Consider the following 27,430-nt stretch of genomic DNA (forward strand, 5'->3'; position numbering starts at 1 on the left):
CTCGAGGGTACTTGGCATGAATAGTGTTTCTATCGTCATCGGGTTCGGTTAACCTCACCTAGCCTTCGAGCTCGTTGCCCCCGTGGTCGGTTGAGTGCCTACTGTCATGAACTAGTCGATGAGTTATCAACGCCCTAACGGTTCTTTATGGAATGGATATACATATGCGAGTCGCTTGCACATTTTTATATCTTAGATACTTGACCCAATTCTTTAGCTTGACAAAGGGTATTTCCAAAAAGGTGCATAGCAGTTTTACCTTTCTACGAGGAATGGCATTAGATGAGTTGCTCCACATCACCGGAGTCCATATAAACAAAAATGAGATTTCAACTCAAAGGAAAGGATAGGCATTGCTGATCGAATACAAAGATTTACAGAAAAAAAGACTTTTGAGTGGGTTGAGGAGAAAAACAAACAAGATTATGAACAATTAGAGGAAGATATGCTTTGAATGTTCAGGTATAGCACAAACGTCGATTGTTCTTTGGTATTTGACGAGTTGATCTAGTATATTGATTGCTTCGCTCCTTCTAGTTGATGAGAAAAAAGAAACAATCTGAATTCCGTGATATGTACCAAGTCGCATATTTCTTTTACCTCAAGAGAAAGTTGGAGACCATTGCTGATCTTCGATCTTAGTTGTAGCTTTATAATAAGGACAAGCATACAAAGTGTTTGGGTCATCAAGCACCCTCTTGAGGGTGTCGTTATATTGCCCGAGATTGAAAAAAGCCTCTCGACCGAGGCGGTAGAAGCTGGAATTATCAAACGCTCCAGGGTGATTCTTGCAAGGATGGGAAAAGTCCCGCTTTCGGACATTCTCTGTTGAGTGGATCTTTGAGTCAGTATGCATAATAATTATGGCTTGAAGTGGATGTGACTTTAGCTTTGGTGATGGGTCATTTGGATGAGTGATATAAGGCCGAAGTTGAGAAAAACGGCCCTTACCCAAAGTTCAAAGAGAGCACTTGTACTTCATCCTCATATGTATGAGAACACAAAATCATGCGGCACTCTCAGTTGAAGTACCTGCATGATTACAGGCACTCACTTGGGTCACCAAAAACCAGTACTCATGAATCTAAGCAGAGGCCCATAATACTCAAAATGGCATTTCTGGTGGCAAGTTATTGGGATGCCGGCTGTGTTCGGGTCTCTCGCCATGGCAAAGTGCTCTGGGAGGACTCATGCCAAGCAAGCACAGGATACTCCGAGGGGAAAAAGCATTGAGGTGGAAGGAACTTTCATTACGAACGCAACTCTTCAAAAAAAATCGTAAACATCATAAAAAAGAAATTCACAAAGGTAAATAAGACTTGCACATAAAACGAAGAGATGCATCAAAAATCGGTCTCGTTTTCATTAAAATTGGTGAAATGTACACAAGAGGTAAAAGGTATCTTGAAAACTTGGTCTACAGAGTGAAGGAGAAATTTAAACCGAGGTTTTTTTGGGATTGATGGGATGAACACGTGGCACTTAATCAACTTCCTCCACAGAAGGTTCATCGGCATGAGCACCGGGAGCGCCACCAGCACCAGGGAAACCACCAGGAGCACCGCCAGGACCGCCAGCACCAGGGGCGCCACCAGCACCGTATACTTTCATCTACAATAGCAAAGATGAAAAGAATGATGAGCGATAGTAAAACAAAAAATAAAGTCAAAGATGTAACATACCATGATAGGGTTAGCAACACCTTCGAGAGTCTTTTGTCGCTCCTCGTATTCTTCCTTGGCAGCCTCTTGAGCACCATCCAACCAGCTGATTGTTTCGGAGATTTCTTTTTCGAGAGTGGCTTTGTCTCCAGCATCTAATTTGTCCTTCAAGTCACCTTCGACAGAGTTCTTGAGGTTGTAGGCATAGGATTCGAGACCATTCTTGGCTTGGATTCTTGATGCAGCAGCTTCATCTTCAGACTTGTACTTCTCAGCGTCGCTCACCATGCGCTCAATGTCTTCCTTCGACAGACGACCCTGAAAAGACAATCATGTCAGGACAAGTAAAGGCAGATAGAAGAAAATGGCGCTTTGGTGTACGGACCTTGTCATTGGTGATGGTGATTCGGCTGGATTTACCAGTGGTCTTGTCGGAAGCAGAAACGTTGAGGATACCGTTGGCATCCACATCGAAGGTGACTTCGATTTGAGGAACACCACGAGGAGCAGGAGGGATACCAGTGAGTTCAAATTTACCCAACAGGTGGTTGTCCTTGGTACGAGCACGTTCACCCTCGAAAACTTGAATGTTGACACCAGCTTGGTTGTCGGAGTAGGTTGAGAATACTTCACACTTTCTGTTGGGAATTGTTGTGTTTCGGGGGATAAGAGGAGTGAAAACACCACCGGCAGTCTCGATACCAAGCGAGAGAGGTGCAACATCCAGGAGGAGAAGGTCTTGAGTCTTCTCGGAAGTATCACCGGAGAGAATAGCAGCCTGGACAGCGGCACCGTAGGCAACAGCCTCATCGGGGTTGATAGACTTGTTGGGCTCCTTACTACAAGGGTCAAAGCCAAACGCAGTCAGAATACAAGGAGTGGCGTCGAGGAGCAGAATTGACATACCCGTTGAAGAAGTCTGAGACAAGTTTCTGGACACGAGGGATACGGGTAGAACCACCAACTAATACGATCTCATGCACGTTGGCCTTGTCAATCTTGGAGTCTCTCAACACCTTCTCAACAGGCTCCATGGTCTTTCTGAACAAGTCTTGGCAGAGTTCCTCGAATCGAGCTCGGGTGAGAGATGTGTAAAAGTCAACACCCTCGAAGAGAGAGTCAATTTCGATAGACGTTTGGGCAGCGGAGGAGAGAGTTCGCTTGGCACGTTCGCAAGCAGTTCTAAGTCGTCGTACAGCCCGAGCATTACCGGAGAGATCTGTAGGAGATGACTATCAACGACTGGAGGGGGTCAGAAGAAGATAACATTTGATTGACGGACCTTTCTTGTTCTTGCGTTTGAACTCAGTCACAAAGTGGTTAACAAGACGGTTGTCGAAATCTTCACCACCCAAGTGAGTGTCACCAGCAGTGGCTTTGACCTCAAAAATACCCTCCTCGATGGTCAAGAGAGAGACATCGAAAGTACCACCTCCGAGATCGAAGATGAGCACGTTACGCTCACCAACGGTCTTCTTGTCAAGACCGTATGCGATGGCGGCAGCAGTAGGTTCGTTGATGATACGGAGGATGTTGAGGCCCGAGATCAAACCGGCGTCCTTGGTGGCTTGTCGCTGAGAGTCGTTGAAGTAGGCAGGGACAGTGACCACTGGATAGTGAGAAGGTACGAAATGATCGGTTTATTGGAAAACATTTCTTAAGGAGAACGAGATGTTTTGAAAACATACCTGCATTGGCAACAGTAGTTCCAAGATAAGCTTCAGCGGTTTCCTTCATCTTGAGGAGAACCATGGATGAGACTTCCTCAGGAGTGAATTCCTTAGTCTCACCCCGGTATTCGATGGAAATGACAGGCTTGCCACCCTTGTCGATGACCTTGAAGGGCCAGTCTATGATGTCCAAGGTTTAGGTCAGCATGCTGTAGTGCAAAATATTCGGAAGAAGGGTTACATACGTTTCATATCATCTTGAACATCCGCATCCGCGAATTTACGACCAATCAGACGCTTGGCATCGAAAACGGTGTTGTGGGGGTTCATTGCCACTTGGTTTTTGGCGGCATCACCGATCAATCGTTCGGAATCAGTGAAGGCTACGTAAGAAGGTGTGGTTCGGTTTCCTTGATCGTTGGCGATGATTTCGACACGATCATTTTGCCATACACCAACGCAAGAGTATGTGGTTCCGAGATCGATACCGACAGCTGATCGAGGATGGGGAAAGAATGTAGGTGAGTACAAAAGTCACAAAAGTAGGCAACATTGGAATTATGCGAGTGGTGTCAAAGAGACAGACCTTTACCGGCAGACATTTTAGAGATGTGATGAGATATAGGTGTAATAAAAAAGTTTTAAAATCTTTAGCGACGTAGTTTTGATGGATAAGAGTTCACTATAATGGTTACTCGAGGTGGTCAGGGAGGGAAAAGAGAGAGTGGTTTATATCTAGTCTGTCTATCTCGGCTTATCCCACAACTTAGCCTGTTAACCATCATTTTGGTCTTCGCTTGAGGATTCGAGAACAATCAATTGGCCTCTGGTCTATTCTAGATTGTTCGATGGAACTTATGTGGTATCGCTTTACTCACACACAGGGTACCCGGACTGCGGACATCAGTCCGCGCTACTGTGATTCTACCTGTGAAATCACGATCATCTTCCGGATCCTTCCAGCGACTGAAGGGTGTCACTAGCGTGATGTCTTGACATTTTTAGTCAAATGTACCGAGAGTACCGATAGTACCGAAGCGTGCCGAATGACACCGACCGACAACAGACCTTTCACGACTCACTGTGATGCTCATGAACCACCAACAGTGTTTTGGTGCTTCAACAACATTTCGCACTCGCTCACTCGGATCTTTCGTATTGAAATCATCACATCCTCAGAGATTCTGAGGTGACGGCTATTCTCGTGGTGAATGCAGAATTCTTCGACAACCCAGCTCAGCACTTTTGGGACAAAGACTCCTTGGCAAACACCATTCATGAAAATTGTAGAAAAATGTAAAGAATATAAACATGCAATTTCAAGTGCTTAATGAGCTGGTTGAACAGCACAAAAGTTTGATGAGGAATGATCAAAACGTGAAATGCTACAACACTGCTGGCCTAGAACCATTCACCTCAATCTCATGAACAAAAGAGAAAGAGAGACATAGACTACTAACAAAGAAAAGTAAGAGAAGGGGGATATAGCCTCTGGGAGGAATCAAGGTGATGGAGATTGGATGTATGGACTAGAGATGATAACAAGGGACTAGTAGCCTCGAGCAGACATCTTGACCACTTTTGGGTCTTGAAGGTTTCCTTCTCCTTTCATCATCGGGCCTAAGCCTGTTGAAATTTCGGCTAGCATCTGAGGATTATTGTGATGAGTCGTAGCCTGAACAATTGCTTTAGCCAACAGGGCTGGATTCTCAGATTTGAAGATACCAGAACCGCTATGGAGTGCAAAGAAACGATATCAGTCTTTATGATTGAATGCGTATCAGATAGACTGGTATCTTACACAAAGACACCGTCACATCCTAATTGCATCATCAGTGCCGCATCAGCAGGTGTAGCGATTCCTCCGGCGGCAAAGTTGACGACGGGTAATCGCTTTGTCCTTGCAACTTCCTTCAAGAGATGATAAGGTGCAGAAAGCTCTTTGGCAAACGTGTAGAGTTCCTCATCAGACATTACCGAGGCTTTTCGGATATCAGCTAAAACAGCCCGCTCGTGCCTAACCGCCTATAAGGACAAAGCAAGCCATATTGTCGCAAAGTCAACAACAGCTTTCGAGATAGTTTCAAATAGATGTATGGAAGTCTACTTCGATGACGTTTCCGGTACCAGCTTCACCCTTGGTACGGATCATGGCAGCGCCTTCTGAGATTCGACGAAGTGCTTCCCCCAAGTTCTTGGCGCCACAAACGAATGGGACCTTGTAAATATGTTTATTGATGTGATGATCTGGGTCGGCCGGTGAGAGGACTTCGGATTCATCAATGTAATCTACTCCAATCGCTTGCAAGATCTGGGCTTCAACAAAATGCCCAATTCGAGCTTTTGCCATCACCTAGTCGTGCAGAGAAGCTATAATGAGATTGAGAAGTGTTGAGTTGCATGATATCATAGCGTACCGGGATAGTGACAGCATCAATGATCTCTTTGATCATTTGAGGATCTGACATGCGAGCGACTCCACCATCACGGCGAATATCGGAAGGTACCCGTTCCAATGCCTGAATCACACACATACACCAGATTAGATTCCCATCAAGATGATGTTTGCAAAAATGACTTCTTACCATGACAGCGCAAGCACCAGCTTCCTCGGCGATTCGGGCTTGTTCAGCATCGACAACATCCATGATCACACCACCTTTCAACATTTGTGCTAAACCAGTCTGATTAACACGACGTCACACCGTCAGCATTGAACAAATCAGTAACCGAGAAAAGTTGGAAGGCAGAATGAAGCGCTTACCTTGACACCGAAAGTACCAGTGCCGACGCTGGTACCAGCGATAGAACCAGAAGTTTGCATTGCAGTAGCCGATCTAGTAGAACCTGCTGCTGCTGGGATTCCGTTGTTCTTTCCTGGACTGCCGACGATGACTGGGTTATGGGAGTTGGGGGCCAATGATGATTGATTGGGGGTAGTGCTTTCCATGATTGAGGATGAATTCAAGGATCCGACGAAAGCTGATAACGTGATCGGAGATCGTTAGCTGAGCGGATCTTCGTGTTTATTGTACATACGCGGGGTAGAATTGAAAGCTTGTAAGAAAGTCAAATTGAGTGGGCTGCGCACCTTGGAGATGAGTGGAAGTCCGATCGGATATAGATAACAAACGGCAGTTGTGAGGGAAAGCTGAGAGGAACCAAAGTTGGGGTTTTGCTCGAAGGGAAGATGAGATTGAGATGACTATGAATGAGTGGCAAGAAGGTGAAGTTTAGAAAATTTCAAGTGAAAAGGTCCATTCATTACAGTACGTTACAGGCTGTATTTCTGGACTCTAGACCCGGTCATCGGAGCTTGTCGTGCGTAGCTTCATGAATCATGATGCTTTCGGTTTGAAGTTGTATTGAGCACACCAAACTCATCAGAGCCCATCAGCCATACCAGGCTTTAGAGATCTCGATCGCCAGACTCGAGAGAAATGCGCGATCCTTAAAACTCGGCTCGAGACATATGAGGGTTTTTGGTTGTCGCTGGATATAGACAGAGCACATCCATATTTGGAGCGATGAACAAAAACCTTCCGTACATTGGCATCGCGATGGTGAGGTAATTGAATTGACTGAGACATGAAAAGCGCGGTGTTTCATCCTGAATTCTCCTGCATTTTCAGGGTAATTTTCACAAATCAGTGACTTGACTTGTCCAAATGCAAGTAGAAGGGTGTGCGACCAGGTGTGTGCTCTCAAACCCCCTACCCCCATCTACTTGCTCAATAAGCAAATTATTTCCATGTCTTCCAAAATTCTGCTGGCGACTCCACAACACTTGATCAGAGATATGCTTGCTGGTCACGCGAACTGCTTGTTGATGGCTTGGTGGGAGGTAGGAGGAGGGATGCGTCCGGCATTTATGAAACAAACATTCAGAAGTCCTCTGCAGCTTTCGGCTGTCTTGTGAGACTTCCTCAAGGTTGTCTCAAGCCTTGGTTTTTTGTTCACGCGATCATCGCGGCCCAATGTGTTGGGGCTCTCAGCCAAACAGTTGATTCACATTTGAACTTTTACAGATTGAGATAGTTTAATGTCATGGCCAACTAAAACAATTGTCAGCCTGGAGTCGGACCCACTGTTGCGTAATATATCACATCAGCACGCCGATATTGACACTCCATCTTTGCGCTAGCACACTAAGAAGCAAACATTCCTTAGCCGTGCCTGAGGCATTTTCTAGGCACTTTACATCTCAACTTCGACTGCTTATGTGCAATGATGACGGTGGCTTGGGTACTCACTTTGTTGACATTGGCAAAACTGAAATATATTCTATAAAACCTACGGAACACGCCCCAAATCTGGACCGTCATGTCACCTGCTGTTTATGCCGAATGGCGACCAAACCCAAGGAAAGATTCAAAATTACATCATATGCTTTAAAAACAACATATAGCACAGTTGATTGAGACTGAGGCTCCCAAACTAAAGAAACAATAGGGTTAATTGCCAGACGGCCAAAGAAAGACGAAGGGAACGACGATGAAATACGATAATTTATATGTCCGACTTGCATACTTGAGAAAATCGAAAAAAACTGATCAAACTTGCTCGCGAGTGTCTTCAGCAAAGTTCACGTGTCCTTTCTTTGAATGCTTCGATCTTCTTTCTCAGTCGCTCCACTTCTTCCTTCCGACGGTCAAATTGAACTTGAGGTAAACGTTCTTTCAGTTGCCAAACTCTCCCTGTCTTCGGACGCGATTCAGATTGTGAATCTTCACCCGAAGTCTCGAGGTTCGCAGTTGTTACATTGCGCCGTTTGACTTGGGTCAGATCGACGACTCTCGGATGAGCTGAAATCGTGAGAGCTTCTTTGTAGAGTCGCTTAGATTCGGATGTCATCTTCCTGAGTTGTTCGGCTCGGGTCATATTGGGTCGATAATTCGAGTCAAATGGTGAACTCGGGTCGGCATCAGATTTTGGCTCGGTCGAACCTGGATCCGAGTCGCCTTCAAGAACCGGCGGGAATGCCGGGGGAAGAACGCTGTAAGATGGCAAAGTGTTGAGCTGCTTGAGGAGGCCCTGCGACTTTAGATAAAAGTTTTCGGCACGCAAAAACCTCGTTGCCCCTCGCAAGGATTCGATCTAAGCAAAAAATATCAAGTCAGCCTTGTGGTAGGATGAGAAGCACGAGGATTAATGTGACATGGCTTACTTGCTCTACTAGCTGAGTTGTCTCCAAGTTACCTTCATAAGGTACATAAAAGTCCTGACCTGATAAAAGCCCACCTTGATTCTTAGGGCTATTGACGGAACTTTGAGTGGCGGCTTTGTTGGCGTCGACACCAGCTGCCGCAGCTTTGACTTTCAACTGTTTAGTTTCTTCGGCCATCTTTTCATTCTCAGTACGAAGTGAATCACTGAGATCTTCATATTCCTTTGACCGCGTTAGAGCCGTCTTGAGACTGGACTCAAGTTCAGTCATCGCTTCGGCCTGCTTCTTGACAGCTTCCATACGTTTTTCCATGATCTGAATCTTTACCTGGCTTTCTTGTAGTGTATGATCCTGACGGTCGATGGGGTCAGATTAATCGACTATGTGACTTCATTTCAAAAGAATCATCACTAACCTTTGCGCGTGCATCTTTCACAAGCTCTCTGATTTCCTCATTGAGTTTAGATACTTTCAACTCTGCATCCACATTGATTGCCGCTGAAGACCTCATCTCGCTCACCCGGGCAATCCAAGGATGCTCGAAAAAGTCTAAATAGGTGACAAGTAGCCCGGCATGGCGACAGTAAGGGTCAAAAGCTTGGAGCGTAGGAATTGAATCGACTAGACTTACTCTTGGCCACGTGATCTGGATCTTGAGCAACTCCAAGAGTAATGCCTAAATCGCGTGCAAGATGACTTAACAGCGTGAAAAATTCTTCCAGAGGTCTACTGGTATGTTTGACAACGTCGCCCGTAGCTTCTTGAATGATGTCGTTATATGTCTCCAATGAGAAGGTCTCTTTCGAAGACCTAAGACCTGAGCAATAGCGCCCCACGAGATCCGCAAGCTGAAAATATGCAAACTTTTCGTCAGATTTCGACTAATTGCAATGCCACATGTCAATGAAGATCCAGCGAAGGTCTCGACTCACTCGCGAAGATACGTTTGCAAGGTCATATGTGTTGTCTTTCAACACTGCCATGGCATTGGAGTGGTTAGGGTTCAGCGAAGATGACTGCTTCATCAGATCTTGCAAACGTCGCAGCAGTTTCTTCGAAATGACCTTAGCAGTACGAGCTTGATGAATGAGGTTTTGTAGGGGACGGAAAAGGATGTCTGATAGGTAGTCATCAACGTCGGTCTCTGAAATGAGGGTGCAGTGTAAAATAGTGTCAGAGAGGAGAATATACAACACAGTGACCACAAAGAAGGAGAGGAACATACGGCCATCCTTTTCAATGGTCGCGATCGTCTGCTTAGTGAAGCCGATGCAAGCTAAAATGGAATCGAGATCCACGTCTAGTGTTTGAATATCGCCGCACTGCAGTTCAGCGACATCATATTCTGTATCAGACAGATACAACTCTGCGAGATGTCTCATCTGCGGTATGAACCTGAAAAAGAATGGATCAGATCAACAACAGGAAGTTTGCTGAGAACAAAGGCGCGATGGAGACCCACCTTTCAACCTCGCGTGATACTTCAGCTTCCTTGAGTTCCTCTTTCCTGCAAGCATCAATAAATATATCCATCTTCTTCTCCACCGACATCAATTCTTGATAAACACCACCCATTTTGATGAAACTTTCTGGTGGACAAAATTTCATGAAGGCTGCAAACCGACTTGCAAGAGCTGAGAGCCGCACAAGCTTGGATCGGGTCTGTATCGGAACAATAATGACATAAGTAATCTAAATCAAGCACGGATGAAACCAAGTGATTTAATTTGTTGCCTACTTCGCATGCAATCACCACGATTTCGGTCACAGAAGTGGTCAAACTTTCGCTGATGTTATTTGTGTTCTCGATCACAGAAGACACGAGCTCAGCTTTGGCAGCTAGCCTAGTGAAAAACATGAGTGACTCCACGGAGTCGTGATCAGCTTCGAAGTAAGCAGGTAACAGATACGGCTGAGGACGTTGCAATGAATCATACGTGCGTTTTAGTAATCGATTCATGTTCATATAAAGGGTTTTGAACAATATACCTTCATGATAGTACATTGTAGCACCGCCTGTGTGGATTCCAGCTTTCGAAGTTCCAAATCAATGGCCTTCACTTGTCCTTTGATACTCGAGTTCTGTAATTTCATATTCAGGTTTAACATTGCTTGCGTTTGACTGGCCAGTGTCTGCGATTCATCCTGTTGAATTTGCTGACGCTCGCGCATAGCTTCCAAATCTCTGCGTAGCAGCACAGTACTGTCAAAATAAAGCAAAGAGGTGTTCTGTTCACTGCAGTAATTGATACTGACGTCTGTAAGCTCAGGACCAATTCACGGAATTGCAGAATCGTATTTTCGTAATCGGCTACAGATTCTTCCAATGACTCGTTTCGTTTCCTTTGGTCACGGAGCTGTAAATCCTTGAAATCTGGCCAGAGTCAAGATAACAGAGTGTTAGAAGTTCGAGAAGTTCGACATGACCAATTGCAAAGAAAGAATTTACCGATTTCTTCTTGCATTTGTTTTTCTGTTTCGACATGATTCTCTTCCAGCTCGTCTGCTAGCTCTTTCAGAGCTTCCAAATCTTCGATGATCATCTTCATATCGTCGATTTTCTGAATCCGAATTGATGTGTCAGGGCCTTGGAACAGAAAACTATGTGACAAGATCACGTACTTCATTGAGAGTCAAGTTTCGCTCAGTCAGTTGTTCCAGCATGTCTTCAGCACCCATGGAATCGTCCAGTTGTTGCTTCAGCTCTTCAATTTGTGCTTCAGCAATTGAGAGCTCGTTCATGAGGACACTATATTCGCCTATCACACCATCCCGGAGGAGTCAGAGTTACATGAGATACAACGAAAAGCCCATGAACGAAATCTCACTGTCGTCAAAGAGCAAAAGTGTTTACCTTGGAGCTCAGCAGACAGATCGAGTTCTTGCTCTAGATCGGAGATCTTTTTACGACTCGCCAAGTCAGCTTCGTGAGACAAATCGCGCATCCTATCCCACATTGATGGCTGGATCAGTTGGCTATGATCAACAACAACTCGAAAAGTTATCGAGTAATGAACGTGTGAACTGACCGAGCTAATGCCTCTTTCAAGCGATTATTCTGCTTTTCCAGTTGGATCATCTTGAGGGTCGATGTCTGATCAGAATCGTTGGTATCGCCGTTCTCGATGCGGTCTACGAGGAACAACATGTCAACTTTGACGACGCACGATAGAATATCAGATACATACCCTGGATTTCTTTCAGGGCACTCAGCTCGACCTTCAAATTTTCGAGTTCCTCCTTCATGGTCACCATCAAGACCTCGGTTTGGTCTAATCGTTCCTCTGCCATCTCTTTATCCAAAGTAGCTAACTCGACTTCATCCGAAAAATCTGCCAGGCGATTTTCAGCCTCCTGCTGAGAGGCTTCCAATTCTTTATTCTACAAATCATGGTGTTCAGACCACGGAAGTTAGTAATTGTGTAGAGTTAAGACGAAGTCCTCTAGCTGGCATCACAGGGGACCCAATATGACACATACTAATTTCTTCAATGCCTTGATTTCCTCCGTACATTCATTTAATTTTGCTTGAAGCTTGGGTTTTACTACGTTGTTCCAATCTTCAGTGTCTTCTTTTACTTTTTCAAGCTCCCTAATCTTATCGCGATCCTCATTTCTACGTGATTCCATCAACTTGTATTTTGTCATGAGCTCTTCGTATGTCCGAGAAGAAACCGTGTTAGGATAGGGTGAACCACTGTGAGTGCTATCAGGTAGAGGCCTCGAAGGTGTCCTGTTCTCTTTCGGAGATCGAGTTGAGTTGAGTGAGAAATGGTCTTCGATAACGCTCAAATTCGGGATGGTGGTTGCTAAGACTGGGGAGACATCCAGATCAGGTGCAGTGATCAATTCAGAGCTTGAGGGCTGTTCTATCCTTGGCTTCCTATTTTTCTTGCTTGGTGTTGCATCAGGATCATCAATACTGCCATAATTTTCATCATCAACATTGTTATCATCGTCACTGTCAACGGCATCCAAAGGATCTTCTTCGAATAAGGAAGTGGAGGTCTCATGAGAAGTCACGCGCGACAATGCTTGACTGGTAACTCGGGACGTGGTAATTGATGGGGGTGGTTTTATAGGAGGATCAAGCTTAAAAGACGATTGCTTCGCTGAGGATGGTACTGCCCGTCTGGTGCTTGCACTAACTCCAGAAGATTGTCTCCTCGTAGCGATTGGTGTTGAGACGGACGTAGTGGTCTTCATTGTGGTGCCAGTGATACCAGCTTTGCTCGAGGCGGTTGAGCTGCTATTAACACGGGATAATAGTGGACTTGATGGACCCGATTGAGGATACTTCGAAAGAGCGCTCAGGGTGGATGTACGATTGACGTTCAGCGAAGATGTTCTTGCTGAGGCTGTTTTGACCAAAGGAGACCTGGATGATATGCTGACACCGCGCGCGTTTGGGGAAGATTGAGTAGGGTTGGGTGAAATTACATTCGAGAGTCTGCCGGATCGTGGTGCTTGTGATGCAGTTAGGTGAGTAGGCTTTGCAGGTTGGAGTCCTGGTCGAGTTGAAGTAGAAGGGTTTGCGTTACCAATAGAACGGATGGCGGCTTGAGGAGTCTGTGGTGGTTTAGAACTAGATATCGGACGCTGAGGATTTAATGGCGGGTCAATCAGAAAAGCTCATTGCAGGTCATGGAGGGTTTATGAGGTTCCATGGACTCACCGTTGTCGATTTCGATCCGGTGACCAATGTCACTTGACTTGGACGCACAAACACACCACATCCGGATTTACACATGAAGTATCTCTTTCCATTCACCGATCCGTCATTTTTGCCATTTGGCTCGTCAAGAACTATGCCTATCCATACGCCGTTTGAGAATTCCGTTGTGCCGACATAAGCTGCGGTTCCTTCTCCAGCTAACGGACAGAGTTCGATCGGAACATAGCAGGCCAAGTTGAGGTGTAATCAGTTTTCAGTCAAAAAATAAATGAGAGAAGATAAAACTGACCAGCAACAGCTACCCGGTCACCTTGTTTGATGTTGATGAGCTTCGATGCCATCGTGGTCGCTGGAGCGTCGAACCACTCAACAAGATTCTGAGTGGAATATGTTTCGGGTTCTCGACTCGAATCCACTCGAGGTGTATTATGGGATATCCCGGGTAATTATAATCTCGGATCTCGGGGCGTTTCTTTACTGCTCAAGTTTTGAGTGAGACTTGTCTGAAAGTCGATGATTCTCTTCAAAGAGCTTTATTTATCAAATGGCAAGGAGATATTACGATGACCACCACCGGTCGACCTCCTCCTGAGCCACTCTATACGTTTAGACCATTCCACCATGCCGTCCATTCATCGCCTAATGCACCCGCCATCAGTCACTCAATCACCCATATAGCCTTCATTCATCGACCTTGCCTCGGAACGCCTAATCACAAGCTCTTACAGCTTCTTACGACAGATGAGCTCGGTTTTGTTGTGCTCTGGAGCTTAGAATCTAAACGCGCCGAAGTACTATGGAAGCCGCATCCTGATTCTTCAAAATTTGGTGGCTGTCTGTGGGCCGAAGGGGTGGTGGAATCTCAAGACGCTTCAACATTGCGAGAGGAGGATGTGAATTATCTTTACATTGTCTCGTGAGTGCTTGTTGATTCATCTAGGATAATCAGCTCAAATACATGTTCATGCAACTCTTCGTTCGATAGTCAAGGTCGAGACCATCGTTTTGTACTTTCCCGGGTACCAGCTCAGCCGGCTTTATCACTCAATCGAGCTGCATTCCGACCTACTGCCGACCATCCATCGCCTGATGTAGATATTGTAGCCGATAGCCCTACCAATACCACCAGTTTCTGCAAGGCCGCATTGCTCACTTGTGATGCTTTACCGCATTCCAAATGGACCTGCATCTTGGCAGCTCCTAGTTCAGTCGATGAGAAATTTGTGCGTCGGAGCATTTGTCGCCAATACGTCGTCGCCAGCTCTCTGATACCTTCCCTTGTCTTAGGTGGATATTTTCGCTGTGCGGACTCACGTTGAGGCGCCGCAGATCCACAGGATATATCGGGGCGTCGGTGATGAAGGCGCAATACATGAGATGGGTAAGGTCTTTCCGATTCTCAGACTATATGTGACGTTCCTGAAATTGATCTCGGGGTTGTGTAGGTGCGGTGATGTCTGTTTCGCTATGCAGACCCGACGGATTTCGCAAAGCAACATTATTGCTCGTTGGCTATGAAAGCGGCGCTGTTGCACTTTTCAGCCACCATGACGCCAACAATGATATCGGTCAGGGGGTGTGGCAAAGAGTCGCCTCGTTCCGTGGGCACGATGAACCCATTTTCTCCATGTGCATTGGCGCCAACTTGGATCATTCGTGCGCTGCCACCGCGTGGAGTGTGGGTGCAGATCATAAAATCGTCCGTTATGACATTGAAGTCACATATGTTCGATCTAATAACGTAAGCCGCGTTTGAAAAGGACGCGTTCGAGTCTGGGGTTCGATAATTGACCTACTACATGGGTATCTAGACCACTCTTGAATGCACGAGTGGTAAGGAAGAACATGCACTTCTGAAATACGACTTCAAACCTACTGTCTATACGACTCGAAGTCCGTGTCGCTTTGATGTGAAGTTGCGTTCGGATGGGAAAGTGATGGCCACAATTAGTGCAGGAGGCAAGATATGGATGTATGGGTCTCCACATCCAGCGCTACAAGGAGGGAAGCTACCACCACTTGGATTACTCAAACTCAAGACCAGCGAAGAAATTCGAGGTGGTGTACTGTCATTCGCCCCAATCCGGGACAGCCAAAAGTCACATGCACACAAATCGCATCTCGAAGGCCTCGGTATGCTTGACACTGTAGGAAACCGAGCACTTCTGGCTGCTGCCGACAAGGGTGGGTCGGTCATCATATGGGAAGTTTTTCCAATGTCATAAAAAATATCAGTAAGCATGTAAAGTTGACCAAACTGTGAGTCTTCCACGGGCTGTGTATATCATGAATCATGTCGGAAGATGAGCACCATTGTAATGCAAATTGGGAGAGAAACACAATATTCAAAACATGTGTAATCTCATCTGGAGACTTCTTGTCTCGATAACTGTTCTCGTGGCGATTGTGTGGTGATTGCCAGGTACGAAGAACCCGGAGCCCCAGTAAAGTACTAACTAAAATGTATTGCCCATACACTCCAAAGAACGTAGAATGTCGGTCCTCTATGGGTTTGGAACGGATAATTGTGGAAAACGGACGTATCTCAATATAGCGGAGGTCTTATGTCACTTGATATCTCTTCGACTTGCTCAAGGCGTTTAAACACAACTTCAGATTTATCTTTGATAGAACCGAGAAAATGTTCATATGTAGGATGGGCTCCAAGCTTCCGTCCCGGTGCCTTCCCACCAACCGTCTCAGACTTTGTCTTGATTCTATAGAACAACATGACACAAGCAAAACCATTACTTCTTTATGAGAATGTATTCAACACAGTTCTAAGATGCCTTGAGTTCTCTAGGCCATCACTTTTTTCCACAGGCCTCAATTTTACCCGGTATGTGAAGAGCAGTTGGACATCGACCAGCTTCATGTCGTGAATTTTTCTCAAGTTCAGCAAAGCGTACAACTTTGAATCCATCCTTGATGGAGCCGCGAAAATAATTGCAAGACGAGCTCTGAGGTTCCGTCCAGTCCTACACCCGGGTGGCATCCGTGCCTCTCCTGAAACTGCGAGGGCGGGGCGCAGGGCCGCTCAAAGGGACTTTCTTAAGTTTATTCACAGTTATTCACTTACCTCCATTCAATTACCTCTCCGGGAGAGTATATCTCTCGCAGTTCGGGTATGTTTTGAATTCCCTATTGCGGAGATTTCGGACGTTAACAAGTCTCTATTCGGAGATTCCGAATTATCAGCGGACCTCTGTAAGGTCTAGAAAAGTGTCTGGTTTGATGGCGTTGATATCCTTCACAAGTCTTAGTTGTTGTCCATCATGCAGCGGGTATATGACGAGCAAATGATCGGCTAAATTCGTGTTTGGAAAATATATGTATTCTTGTGCGTCAAATGTCGGCGACCAAGCGGATGGCCATGATCTATACGCAGCTGGGTAGAGCTGGGTGAATCAACGTGTTCTTGAGGTTTGATTATGTGTAATGTGGCATTTTTGCAAGTGCCGTCCCGCAATTGATTACACTCTGACGGCAATGTACATGATTGTTTATCCATGTCCAAACGCGTTTTGAATTGGAGTTGAGGAAGTGGCCAAAAATGAGTAAATGTTGAATCGGCGAGACGCGAACATCATGTTGAACTTTGAAGCGCACCTAGACTTAACGAAGTATTCAAAACTTGATTCACTGAAGATGAGACCAGCAAGAGATGGATGGGATCACCTCTATGCTTCCCGAACCGTTCCCGACGGCTCTTGCTCAGCCTTCTATGCAAAACCTGGCGATATGTAGCAGCAATATTGATATTCGAGCATATCTTGAAATGTATGAAAAGACCGGTTCTTTGGTGGAAGTGCCAATCCGTCCTCACTCTCCCAGCAGCTTCTCTTGCTTTGTTCCTTACCTTGTAACGTATTCCAGCTTGACCCTCCTGATTGCATCTAGAATTCCTTCAGCGCATCTCTCTTTCGCGAATTTTGATAGCTAAATTCGAAGTCAGGCCAAGATGGCAATATCATGTTTGGGATTCCAATTGATTTTGATGTTCATCCTTGCTTCTGTCATTGCGGACCCAACGTTTATACCATGGCCCCGAGAATTTGAACCTGGCTGTCTATCAAAAGTGCTGCAGGGGTAAGTGGCCGGTATTGATTCGTCAACAACCTTGTGTCATGACTGTGCTTTGTCTTCTTCCAGACTTGCAGACGTGAACCCAAGATCAGCAAAAGATAACGTAAGTATAAATAGAAATAGACTATCGAGAGATGACTTATATGAAGGAAGTGAAAAAAACTCTATATGTAGAGAATATACCTTGCGTACAAGGAAAAGACAGGCCCAGAAGAGGTTGCTCGTAACATACTTAGCAGACTTGATTGGTTGGATGATTACGAAGGTGAAGAGCCCAGATACCTTTGCGCGGCGAGTTTTGGTGATAAAAGAATGAGTCAGATAGCGGTCAATAGTGAGCATCTTGTCCTACAAAGTAAGGTTGAACATTGCTGAATTGCACTAATTGTTGATCGTTCATCACAATAGGCTACCCCTGGACTTTGCCCAGCGGAATGAAAGATTATCTCTTGTGGATGAGATTCCCAATACTGAACCGAGCCACCTTAGAATTGAGAAAGGGGGAAGTGTTTCCCTCAGAAAAATACTACGAAGAAGGTAGACTAGATGCTTTGGTTGAGTATATTGAACATACTGATTTTGTGGGGTACGTTGGGGCGATGAGTCAAGACGAGATTGCCAAATTGGAGCCATTGGAAACTTATCATCCCAACAACAAAATATATGTCACAAGCAATGGGCACACAATCACTCGTAAAGAGGCGTGGGAAGCCAATCAATGGGCTGGAAGGCACTTGAATGCTTTTCTCAAAATGAAGTTCAAGAATAAGGAAGTGGTGTGGACTAGGAGCCCCATGTGGTACAAGTGGGTACTTCAATTAGAAACATCTGTCTATAAGATTTTAAGACATAAAACTGAACCTTTGGGCTATAGGGGTGTTCAGACAATTGATCATGCAGTGTACGTATCTCATTGCTCATGACTCTGATCCCTGATTACTGAAGTGAGATTGTACCATGTAGGATTATTGTGAAGGATTGATGTTCATCGGAGTAGGAAACCAAAAACCAAAATTGCAGTTTGGTGAAGCATGAGTTTTATTTTTCCTTCTGTCACACTCTACCAGTCCTTATCTTTCTGTTCCTTCAAAATATGTCAGCTACATACTTTTGGTACTATAGAGCTTGTGAGGAGAAAGCTCAACCCATGGGAAAACAGAAAAAATGCCAAAAAAACACACGTAGAATTAGTTCATATTGGAGTGGCTTGACTTTGTTCAATCCTTTTCTCAAGGGAGATACACTGGCTCAAAATGCATTGTCAAAAATCATACCTTGTCAGGAGTCTCCCATTTTTATTAAGGCCCCATTTGGTTTCCAGCAATTATGATCATACAGTGCATTAAATAATGCATTATTTGACCACAAACAACAGTAAAAGTGCAAACTTGCAATTAATTGTGAGTTGAGAAGTACCCAGTGGTGTTCAACAATAATTGTTTGGTACCTCAAAACTAAACTGATTCTTTGTAGATTGGACAGTCAACAATCATGATAGCTTGGATTCTATTCCCACAATTTGAACTGAGAATTTGTTTTGAGTCAGACAGTAATGAGAAAGCCTTCCAACAGGAGATTGAGAACAGCATTGCAGGTTGGGCACTGCTGGCTGCGGAACTAGCCCCCAACATTCCCTACTGTACCTCTTGAATCAAAGGTCATGAGTATGCTAAAGAAGTGTTTGAAGGAAGTCTGGTTTGATTCCATGAGGTCTGTCACAAGAGCACGTTCCTGAGAGGTTGCAATTCCAACATTTGAAAGAGACGGCAAGCTGCTACTTCGAACATTGCGGCAGATGCATCAGAGCACATTTTGATTCATCCATCAGCCTGGTTCCTCAACACCTTGTCCACCTTGGAATGCATTGAATTACAAGCAATATCCTTGGTTCAAGGAGTGTATAGGTGCCATTGATGGCACCCACATTGGGGCTATTGTTTAGAAAAGTGATTGTGGACTAACCATAATCAAAAGGGATTTTCAAGAACTGGCTGGGTGTTCATTCTATTCAATATTCACCTTTGTTCTTTCTTGTTTCAAAGGTTCTGCTACCAATGCCAGAGTATTGGAGGTGGCTTGGCAGCAAGGTAGATTTGTGGTCCTAGCAGGTATGTGACATACCTGCCTTTTATTATATTTATATCCCAATATTTAATGTTCTTTTATATCACACCTTTTCTACCTTGTTGATGCTGGATATACAAATAATACCATATTTCTAACTCCTTACTTTGGGGTTAGAGATCATCTGCAAGAATGGGCCCCTGGGCCCTGGGATTATAAAGAACTGTTCAATCTAAGTCATTTGAGTTTGAGAAATTTGATTGAACACATCTTTGGGATAATCAAGAAGAGATATGAGATTCTTTCAAATATTCACTTGGTCTTAACTGAAATGCAAGCTAAATTAGTTATTGCAATGTGTACATTACATAATATTATAGTGAGGAATGGAGGGGCTGATTTCTTTATGATAATGATGGAGAAGGGGCTTAGCAATGGCCAAATCAACAAGTTCATGCTTACCAAGTGGCATCTGCTGGTCTTCAAACACAAGCCACCAACAATTGAGATGGAATTGCAATGGATATGTGGGCTGCTTATGTTGCTCATCCTGGCTACCAAGCCTGAAAATGTACAATCAAATAAAATCTATGGATTTCTATCTCATTATGAAGCAGGCCGTGGACATTTTTTTTTATTTGGAAAAAGGTGTGAAATCAAAAGTAGGCTAAAATCATGTTGTATGTCATTTGGACAAAGCATTTGAAAGCAGTAGGCCATTTTGTAGTTTATAAGGTCTATAAGCATGTAGAACATATTTATGTATATTGTAGTCATGTGAAGTAAAAATATAAGATTGAAATGTAGAACAAAAGTATAAGAATACTTTAAAGTGATTCAAAGAACATTTGTGTCTTTGAATAAAATTTGTATTTGATGTTATAAAATACAACTATCATTCTTGGTCAGTTACCACACTATACTCAAGGGAGATGGTGAACCAACTCCATTGCAAGTCCAGATTGGCATTGATAAAGGTGTGACACTTGTCCTCCTGTTTGAACATGAGGATGGCTTCAGTTGCAGAAGCCAAGTCGTCAAAATGACTTCTCCAGTCTTCCTTGAAAATTGCCATAGTCTTGTCATGAGGAGCAAAAGCTGTGTGTCTGAAGGAGACAGACTCTTGATCCAATCAACATGCATTTATTAAGATTTGCTCCTTTGCAGCATTATGAGCAGCAACACTTTTAGATTGTAATGTCTTGTGTTCAATTGCTTGAGAAGCTTGAGTCTTGAGCAACTCAACTGAATTTCTCAAAGAACTTGTAAGCCTGTCCTTTATGTTTGGTCTGCCACATGGAGCCGGCTTTTTACTGAAAGAACAAGATTTTGTAGTAGCTTGACTCAAAGCTCAAGTGCTACCATAGTCATATTCATTGTCCTGACACATCAAGTTGAGATCCTATAATTCACAAGGTAAGACAAAATCTTCTTGAGCTTGTTTGTTGTAATGACCTATCAAGAAGGACTCAAGACTTTGTGTTGGTCCAGCCTAGATTTTTTTGAGGATTTTGAGCTTTATCCTCTTTTTTAACCATTTGAATCTTGCTCAAAGATGTAGGAAACAAAAAGAAGAAGGCTCAATAAAAGAAGTAGAAAGCAAAGTCAAAGAAGTAGAAGTCAAAGTAGGAAGAGGTGATATCAAAACAGTATAGAAGAAGTGTTGAAAAGAAAAGAGATGAGTTGGGTTTGAAGGGAGGACAAGAAGAGGTGATATCAAAAAAAGAAGCTAGAGTGAAGAGAAAAGAAATGGCATGAGTTGCAGTCAAAGGCCCAGGAGGTATTGAGAGATGAAGAAGGAAAAAGTCAAAATTTTGACAAGTGCCCTTCTTACATACATAATTAATCCAATTTACAATCTGAATCAATGAAAAACAGAGATACAATAGCGGGTCTCAAACCAAACCTGGTTGCCAAAAAACCCGGTACACCTGGTTATTTTTTTGGCTGTGAGGTGAGAAAAATGTCAAATTGATACACAAAGTTACCAGCAAAAAAGCAACTGGGTGTCCCAGGTTTTTTGGCAACCGGGTTTGGTTTGAGACCGGCTATTATAGATTGTTTCAAGTGACACTATTACCTTGCAGACATTTTTTTGATTTCAAGTGCTTTTGGTAATGTTACTTCTGGATTGCTGAAACTGTTTGCCAGCAAGTTGGTGGGTGCCAGATCGTCCAACAATGACCAATAAAATCATCACTTTTTCTTTGATGGAAACATTTCTTTTATAATGGAGAAGAAGCTTGCCTCTCAGAGCTTTTGACAAGCGCTCAAAGGCAAGCTGACCCATTTGACATAGCTCTCAAAAAGATCATTGCTGCCTTCAAGGATTTCTTTTGTATATTCATTTCCTCAGAGCCTCAATATTTTATCAGACTTATTCTCAGTGGATATCAAGGATATAAACTCTTTTCCAGCTTTAATGATGGTTGTGGGAAGATTTATTGTAGGTCAAAATGAAGTCAATCAGGTATCAGAGTTGGAATCAGAAAAGTTAATCATGATGATGAACTTATGGTGGAAAATTGAAACAGGAAAAGGATGAAAATTTCTTGGCTGTCCTTAATTGCATTCAAATTGAACAACTTGTGACCATTTCTTTCATAATTTTTCACAAAATATCCAATCTCACATTGTTTGAAAAATTGCTTCTCTAGATGTATGTATAGAAAAGCGCTCAAGGAGAATGTGATTTCTCAAACTTGCTGCTAAGCCAACACTGCCTAAATATGCTACATCTTTTATCCACTAGGGAAAAGGTTGTCATGCCTGCCCCAACAGAGTTTGAAATCACCATGCCTGCACCTAGCTCAACATTCCCTTTTTTTATTGTTTATCTGGATCTAATATCAGATGAAATTATACTCTCACTTTAGGAAAAAATTGATGATGAATTGCAAAATCATAGAGTTACAAACAGATTGATTAGGTAATGAGTTGTGTTATAGTGAGTATTCATAGTCAAACACTTGGTGATGATCAATGGTGTAATGTTGGTAAGAGGAAGAATTGTTCCTGCTGACATGGTGACAATGCATGCTGTTGATGATATCAAGGAATTGTTATTACATAAGTTAAACAGAAAGATGGTGTTTTGGAAAATCAAAATCAAAAATAAGGGCAGGTCAATAAATGGGACCCAAGATGTGATGGGTTGGGAGAAAGGGTAGAGGGGATCATTTTTGACCTTTATCAAGAGGAAACAAGAATCCCTTTTATACTAAAAAGCTCATAGCCAAGCTGGCTACAGCATACTTGCTGGTGATTCTTGGTACAATTGAAAAGCAACTTTACTCATATTGGAAACAAGAGAGCACAGACAGGCATTTATCCCATGATAGTTGTGTCTGCTTTGGCTAAACACACAGGGATTCTTTTCAAAATAAAATCAATCAAAATCACAATGAAATTGAAGTATGAAAGTTATGCAAACAATAAGCCCAGAGATCAATGGAAGTTTATAAATCAAACTTTTCTTTTAAATGATTGAAAAAGGTCTTAACTTACAAAAAGTTGAGAATCATGAAAATCACACAACAATTGGCAAGACCCAACCAAGAACTGAAATGAGAATATTGAGGAGCAGGAAAGGGTCATGCAGGAGCTCCTACCTTTTTTGCTATTTAGATGTGTGATGACTGCCCATTTCTCTTTTAATTTTCTTGTGCTAGTACTCCTTCTCTTGAGGCACTAAGTTAATTCAACTTCTAACCCAACATCATTATACAGAAATTATGTAGTACTATCAGGATGAGTCAAGAATTGACAAAGATATCATCTGTTTTTCTGTGATAAGATGGTTCCCTTTACTTCTCAGCAGGCACGTAGAGAAACCTGAAGTTTAAGTCATAGATCTTCCAACATGGTCAATGTGTTTTTACCCAGATACTTAGGACAAATCAGTGTGTGATTGAATCTTTTGGCAGATCATTGATATATGTATGAGAAGCAAATATACCTTTTCAGTGCAAAGATCTACAACTGAGAATCAATACATGTGATTCCCTGGAGGCAAAATGCATTGTGTACATACCACAAATGTATGAGCTACCAGATTCTTGACAAAGGAAAGCAGACATGAAAGTTGACTTGAGGATGGAATCAATTTGCTTTGGGGGTCTGAACTTGAGCTATTTTTTAAACTCTTTTTTCAAAACAAAATATTCACTTGTAAAACAGGAACAATTTTCAAGTTGACACTGATCAGGCACTTTTATCACTGAGTGAGATTCTGAATTCCCAGAATCAGATGCGCAAGTTATGTGATTAGGAGGGCGTGCCCTTTACAGATTTTTGCGCCCTGTCTTGAGAATTCAGTCAGGGCAGGTCAGGGCCAGAGTCCAGCTCACCAAACTGAAGCTTGATTTCTTCACTTCGACTGACTCTGAGCAGTTATCATTCCTTCAATCGAACTTCAAGATGACTATCACTCAATCATCACCCAATCAAATAGTAAGTCACTATTCTCTTATATCTAATCAAATCAAGAACCTCTGACTCATCTTTCATGGTCATACAGATTCAAACCATCAAACCAACTGGATCGGTAAATACCTTATTTCTTTCTACAAGACAAACAAACATACAAACACCACTAACGCGAATTTGTTTAAAATTTGACCTTTAGATGGAAGATCGAACGAAGTATTATCAAGAGAAACGAGCTGAAAGGAAACAAGCTTTCCTAGATGAAGTTTGTGTCTTTTTTTTCCCTTTAAACCTTAACAAACACAATCCCATTTTTCTCAATCTTGTTTTCTTTTTTTTTGGGGGGGGGATATGATAGATGGAAGCTCTCAAGATTCAAGAAGAAAATGAATTAGGAATCAATTCATCATCATCACCAGATAAATCAATTGAAGAATCAACTAAACCTTTGATTCCAAATCCAAATCCAAATCCAATTTCAAATCAAACTAAACCAAAGTTAGCAATGAAAGATTTATCTAAAGCTGAACGTAGGGAAATTCAAGAAAGACAAAGAGCTGAAAAAGCTGCATTGAAAGTCAATCCGAATTCTCAAACCGGATCAGGAGTCAATAATAAAGGAAAACCATCGGCCAATCTCGGAGGACAAGCCACTAGTCTCAATCAATCATCAAAATCGAATCCGACGAGTACCACTAATAATGCTACTAACCTTCGAATGGATAGACCTTCGAACCTTCAATTGTTTTTACATCTCGAACCTCCAGCTTCATTAGATTCTTTGACGGTGGCTCAAAGGACTAACCCTCAATTACATCATTCGATCTTAAGATTAGCACAACTCTATGCTCAGTTTAAGATTGTAGGATCAAATGCAAGATGTATAGCAATGTTAGAAGCTTTTAAAGAGGTTCGGACCATCCTGTTTCTGATCGATCAAGTTTGGGTTTCTGAGAACTGATGAAAGTGATTGTTTGAAATTTATCAAGGTGATTCGATCTTATGTACCACCACCTGGTACATCACTCTCAAGACATTTGCTTTCTCATCTTTCACCTCAAATCTCTCATCTTGTTCACGCTAGACCTTTATCGGTCAGTATGGGAAATGCCATTCGACACTTGAAAGGAGTCATCAGTCGGATCGATGTAGATGTACCAGATGAAAAAGTGATTATCTCTTTGACTATCACACCTTCCGATTCTTTCTATCATGAGTGTCATTCTCTGACCATTTGAATTATATCTTTTCTTTTCTGAAGGCCAAATCCATGATATACGATCGGATTGATCTTTTCATTCGTGATCGAATCATCGTGGCTGATAAAGTCATCCAATCACACGCCATTCAAAAAATCAAAGATGGTGACGTGATCATGACATATGCAAAGTGATTCTTCATCTTTCAAACACACTCTCCTTTCAAAAGTTCAATTAATTTACTAAGAATCAATGGTTTCTGCTCTTTTTAAACTAGTTCATCTGTAATCCAAGGAGTTTTATTAGAAGCACATCGACAAGGAATCTCATTTAAAGTGATCATAGTCGATTCAAGACCCGTATACGAAGGCAAAAACTTATTAAAATTATTAATCAAATCTGGGATTGATTGTACTTATGTTTTGATTAATTCGATTGGTTCGATTCTACGTACAGTGAATTTACTTTTATTAGGTACACATGCTTTATTAGGTAATGGTGCTATGTATGGTAGAGCGGGTACAGCTATTGTGGCTATGATGTGTAAGAATTCAGGCATTCCTGTGGTGTGTTGTTGTGAGACTTATAAATTTAGTGATCGAGTGATGTTAGATAGTATCGTTAGTAATGAAATCAGTAAGTTATTTTTTTCAAAAAGCTTTTAAACCTTGATTTTGCTGATCTTGATGTAAATTGAATGAATTTATAGGTACATCTCAAACTCATCTTCCACCTACATCACATTATTCATCATTTGATTTTCCATCATCAGTACCGCAACCTAAATCAATTGACAACCTTGCAGTACAAGACCTTGCTTTGTTATACGATGTTTCAAGACCAGAAGATGTGACGATGGTGATCACGGAAGCTGGGATGATACCGGTTCAAAGTGTACCTGTTCTTTTAAGAGATTATAAACCTCTTTTGGCTGAATGAAGAGGTGATTTGATTTGATTGTTTGGTTTGATAGGTGTTTGAAAAAAAGGATACAGAATGATAAATGATAAGATGAAATTTAATATTTCTTGATTGATCAGGATACTTTTGTGTTCCAAGTACCTAATGGTGTTTGTGAATTGTAACCTTTGGTTTTAATTCCATATATATCTTGTTAAATTCAGATAAAAGCCAAGTTATCTTTGGGTAAACAAGACAAAAGGAGATATACAAGAGAGAGAGAGAAAAGTACAAGATTGGTTTGGATTGATTGATTTTAATTGAACTTTTCTTTAATGAATTTCTCCCAATCTTCTTTAACAAAAGAAGAAGAGATCGAAGGATCAATGATTCCATTAAAAGCCACGGTTGGAGTCACATGAACACCTTGATCAACACACACCAATATCATTTTTCGAAAGATCAGCTTAATTCAAGACGATTGGGAATAAAATAAGAAATCACTCACCATTTTGACGAGCATATCTAACACAAGATTTTAAAGTTTGATCGACTTTTGTACCAGCATTACCAACCCCATTCAAACTGACCAAATCTAAAAAGGTTTGTTGATTGAGATCTAAAGTTTTGAAAACCAATTCAGATAATCTTTGTTTAGTGACGATTGGAGTTTCATTTAAAGTAGGTTCATCAAAATATTCAGTTTGTTTTTCAAATAGTTCAGTAAACCATTTCCATTGTTTGTGAACCAATTCTTCTTGTGATTGGTTTGATTGTAATAAAAGTTTAGATACTGCTAATGAAGCTTGATGAGTAAAAGTTGAAGCATGATGCCATGGTTGTGGTACTTGCTATTTTACAATTCAAAAGAGAAAAAAGTGAGTGATTCTTTGTTTTTGTTAAGATCATCAGAAGAAGATTGAAGACTCAACTCGAATGATTAAAGAAGTTTGAATTTGATTTTCATGCAAGATTGGTATTAAGTATTGGTTGATAGATTTAAAGATTTTAGCTGAAAATGGACAATTGAAATCTAAATAGAATTCTAAAGTGTTATAGATTGGTTTTAGAATTGATTGGTTGATGATGTTTTGATGTAAAATTAAATCTTTTGATAATCCAGACATGTTGAGTTGGTTTGAGTTGATCGATCGAGATGGTATTGGTTGGTATTGATGTTGGTGTTGGTGTCACTGTTGGTTTGGAAGAAAATAATTCTAAAATTTAAGCACGTAAGCTTAAGGTTAAGTAGATGACATCATATCCAACCAAGATGATGACACTTTTATGATCTCTATCAAAATATCATTGACTATCATTGATTTCTCTCAGATTTAATGGACATTCATATCAATTTGAATCATCAAAGATGCTTACACATTTTGAATTTGGGGTCAAACATACTGGTTCATTGGGATTTATCTATACAACCATTCATATCAACTTGAGAAAGATTTATATTTCTTTGAGGAATTTCATGGATATGGAATTTCTATTCATCTTAGTAAACATTTGAATTTTCTAGACTTCTTTTGGTAAGGAAATCTTGAGTGATTTCATCTTATATTTCAAAAAAACCA

At 42.2% G+C, this 27,430-nt stretch overlaps 7 protein-coding genes across 7 annotated transcripts; 3 read left to right on the forward strand and 4 right to left on the reverse strand.

The window, feature by feature from the left end:
• Positions 1–1,218: 1,218 nt before the first annotated feature.
• Positions 1,219–4,085, reverse strand: MELLADRAFT_72112 (uncharacterized protein; the record flags this gene model as incomplete). Its single annotated transcript, XM_007411072.1, has 8 exons — positions 1,219–1,611; positions 1,683–1,979; positions 2,047–2,500; positions 2,568–2,880; positions 2,944–3,270; positions 3,350–3,511; positions 3,577–3,825; positions 3,918–4,085. 8 exons carry the CDS (start codon positions 3,931–3,933, stop codon positions 1,483–1,485), a joined length of 1,947 nt encoding a protein of 648 aa, XP_007411134.1.
• Positions 4,086–4,590: 505 nt separating this feature from the next.
• On the reverse strand, positions 4,591–6,566 carry MELLADRAFT_48766 (uncharacterized protein; the record flags this gene model as incomplete). Its single annotated transcript, XM_007411071.1, has 7 exons — positions 4,591–5,064; positions 5,133–5,356; positions 5,439–5,684; positions 5,749–5,850; positions 5,917–6,015; positions 6,096–6,313; positions 6,423–6,566. 6 exons carry the CDS (start codon positions 6,279–6,281, stop codon positions 4,881–4,883), a joined length of 1,041 nt encoding a protein of 346 aa, XP_007411133.1.
• A 1,024-nt stretch (positions 6,567–7,590) lies between these two features.
• Positions 7,591–13,514, reverse strand: MELLADRAFT_116786 (uncharacterized protein; the record flags this gene model as incomplete). The annotated part of the gene is made up of 18 exons (XM_007411070.1): positions 7,591–8,428; positions 8,499–8,849; positions 8,914–9,047; positions 9,130–9,379; positions 9,431–9,642; positions 9,724–9,893; positions 9,961–10,160; positions 10,237–10,410; positions 10,488–10,683; positions 10,755–10,872; positions 10,948–11,059; positions 11,121–11,257; positions 11,353–11,444; positions 11,528–11,630; positions 11,687–11,879; positions 11,979–13,097; positions 13,174–13,370; positions 13,463–13,514. The coding sequence occupies 18 exons, from the start codon at positions 13,512–13,514 to the stop codon at positions 7,907–7,909; spliced, it is 4,332 nt and encodes a 1,443-aa protein (XP_007411132.1).
• Positions 13,515–13,736: 222 nt separating this feature from the next.
• MELLADRAFT_116787 (uncharacterized protein) lies at positions 13,737–15,802 on the forward strand (the record flags this gene model as incomplete). Its single annotated transcript, XM_007411054.1, has 5 exons — positions 13,737–14,089; positions 14,159–14,396; positions 14,461–14,554; positions 14,619–14,914; positions 14,985–15,802. 5 exons carry the CDS (start codon positions 13,737–13,739, stop codon positions 15,396–15,398), a joined length of 1,395 nt encoding a protein of 464 aa, XP_007411116.1.
• A 1,332-nt stretch (positions 15,803–17,134) lies between these two features.
• On the forward strand, positions 17,135–18,241 carry MELLADRAFT_124141 (uncharacterized protein; the record flags this gene model as incomplete). The annotated part of the gene is made up of 6 exons (XM_007411055.1): positions 17,135–17,262; positions 17,326–17,362; positions 17,434–17,593; positions 17,668–18,064; positions 18,134–18,160; positions 18,223–18,241. 6 exons carry the CDS (start codon positions 17,135–17,137, stop codon positions 18,239–18,241), a joined length of 768 nt encoding a protein of 255 aa, XP_007411117.1.
• A 6,228-nt stretch (positions 18,242–24,469) lies between these two features.
• Positions 24,470–25,889, forward strand: MELLADRAFT_36642 (uncharacterized protein; the record flags this gene model as incomplete). Its single annotated transcript, XM_007411056.1, has 5 exons — positions 24,470–24,661; positions 24,741–24,920; positions 25,013–25,140; positions 25,228–25,586; positions 25,660–25,889. 5 exons carry the CDS (start codon positions 24,470–24,472, stop codon positions 25,887–25,889), a joined length of 1,089 nt encoding a protein of 362 aa, XP_007411118.1.
• Positions 25,890–26,166: 277 nt separating this feature from the next.
• On the reverse strand, positions 26,167–26,977 carry MELLADRAFT_36660 (uncharacterized protein; the record flags this gene model as incomplete). The annotated part of the gene is made up of 3 exons (XM_007411069.1): positions 26,167–26,276; positions 26,359–26,701; positions 26,783–26,977. 3 exons carry the CDS (start codon positions 26,975–26,977, stop codon positions 26,167–26,169), a joined length of 648 nt encoding a protein of 215 aa, XP_007411131.1.
• Between the last annotated feature and the right edge of the window lie 453 nt (positions 26,978–27,430).

Source organism: Melampsora larici-populina (assembly GCF_000204055.1).
Source record: "Melampsora larici-populina 98AG31 unplaced genomic scaffold MELLAscaffold_23, whole genome shotgun sequence".
In the NCBI taxonomy this organism is placed as follows: domain Eukaryota; kingdom Fungi; phylum Basidiomycota; class Pucciniomycetes; order Pucciniales; family Melampsoraceae; genus Melampsora; species Melampsora laricis-populina.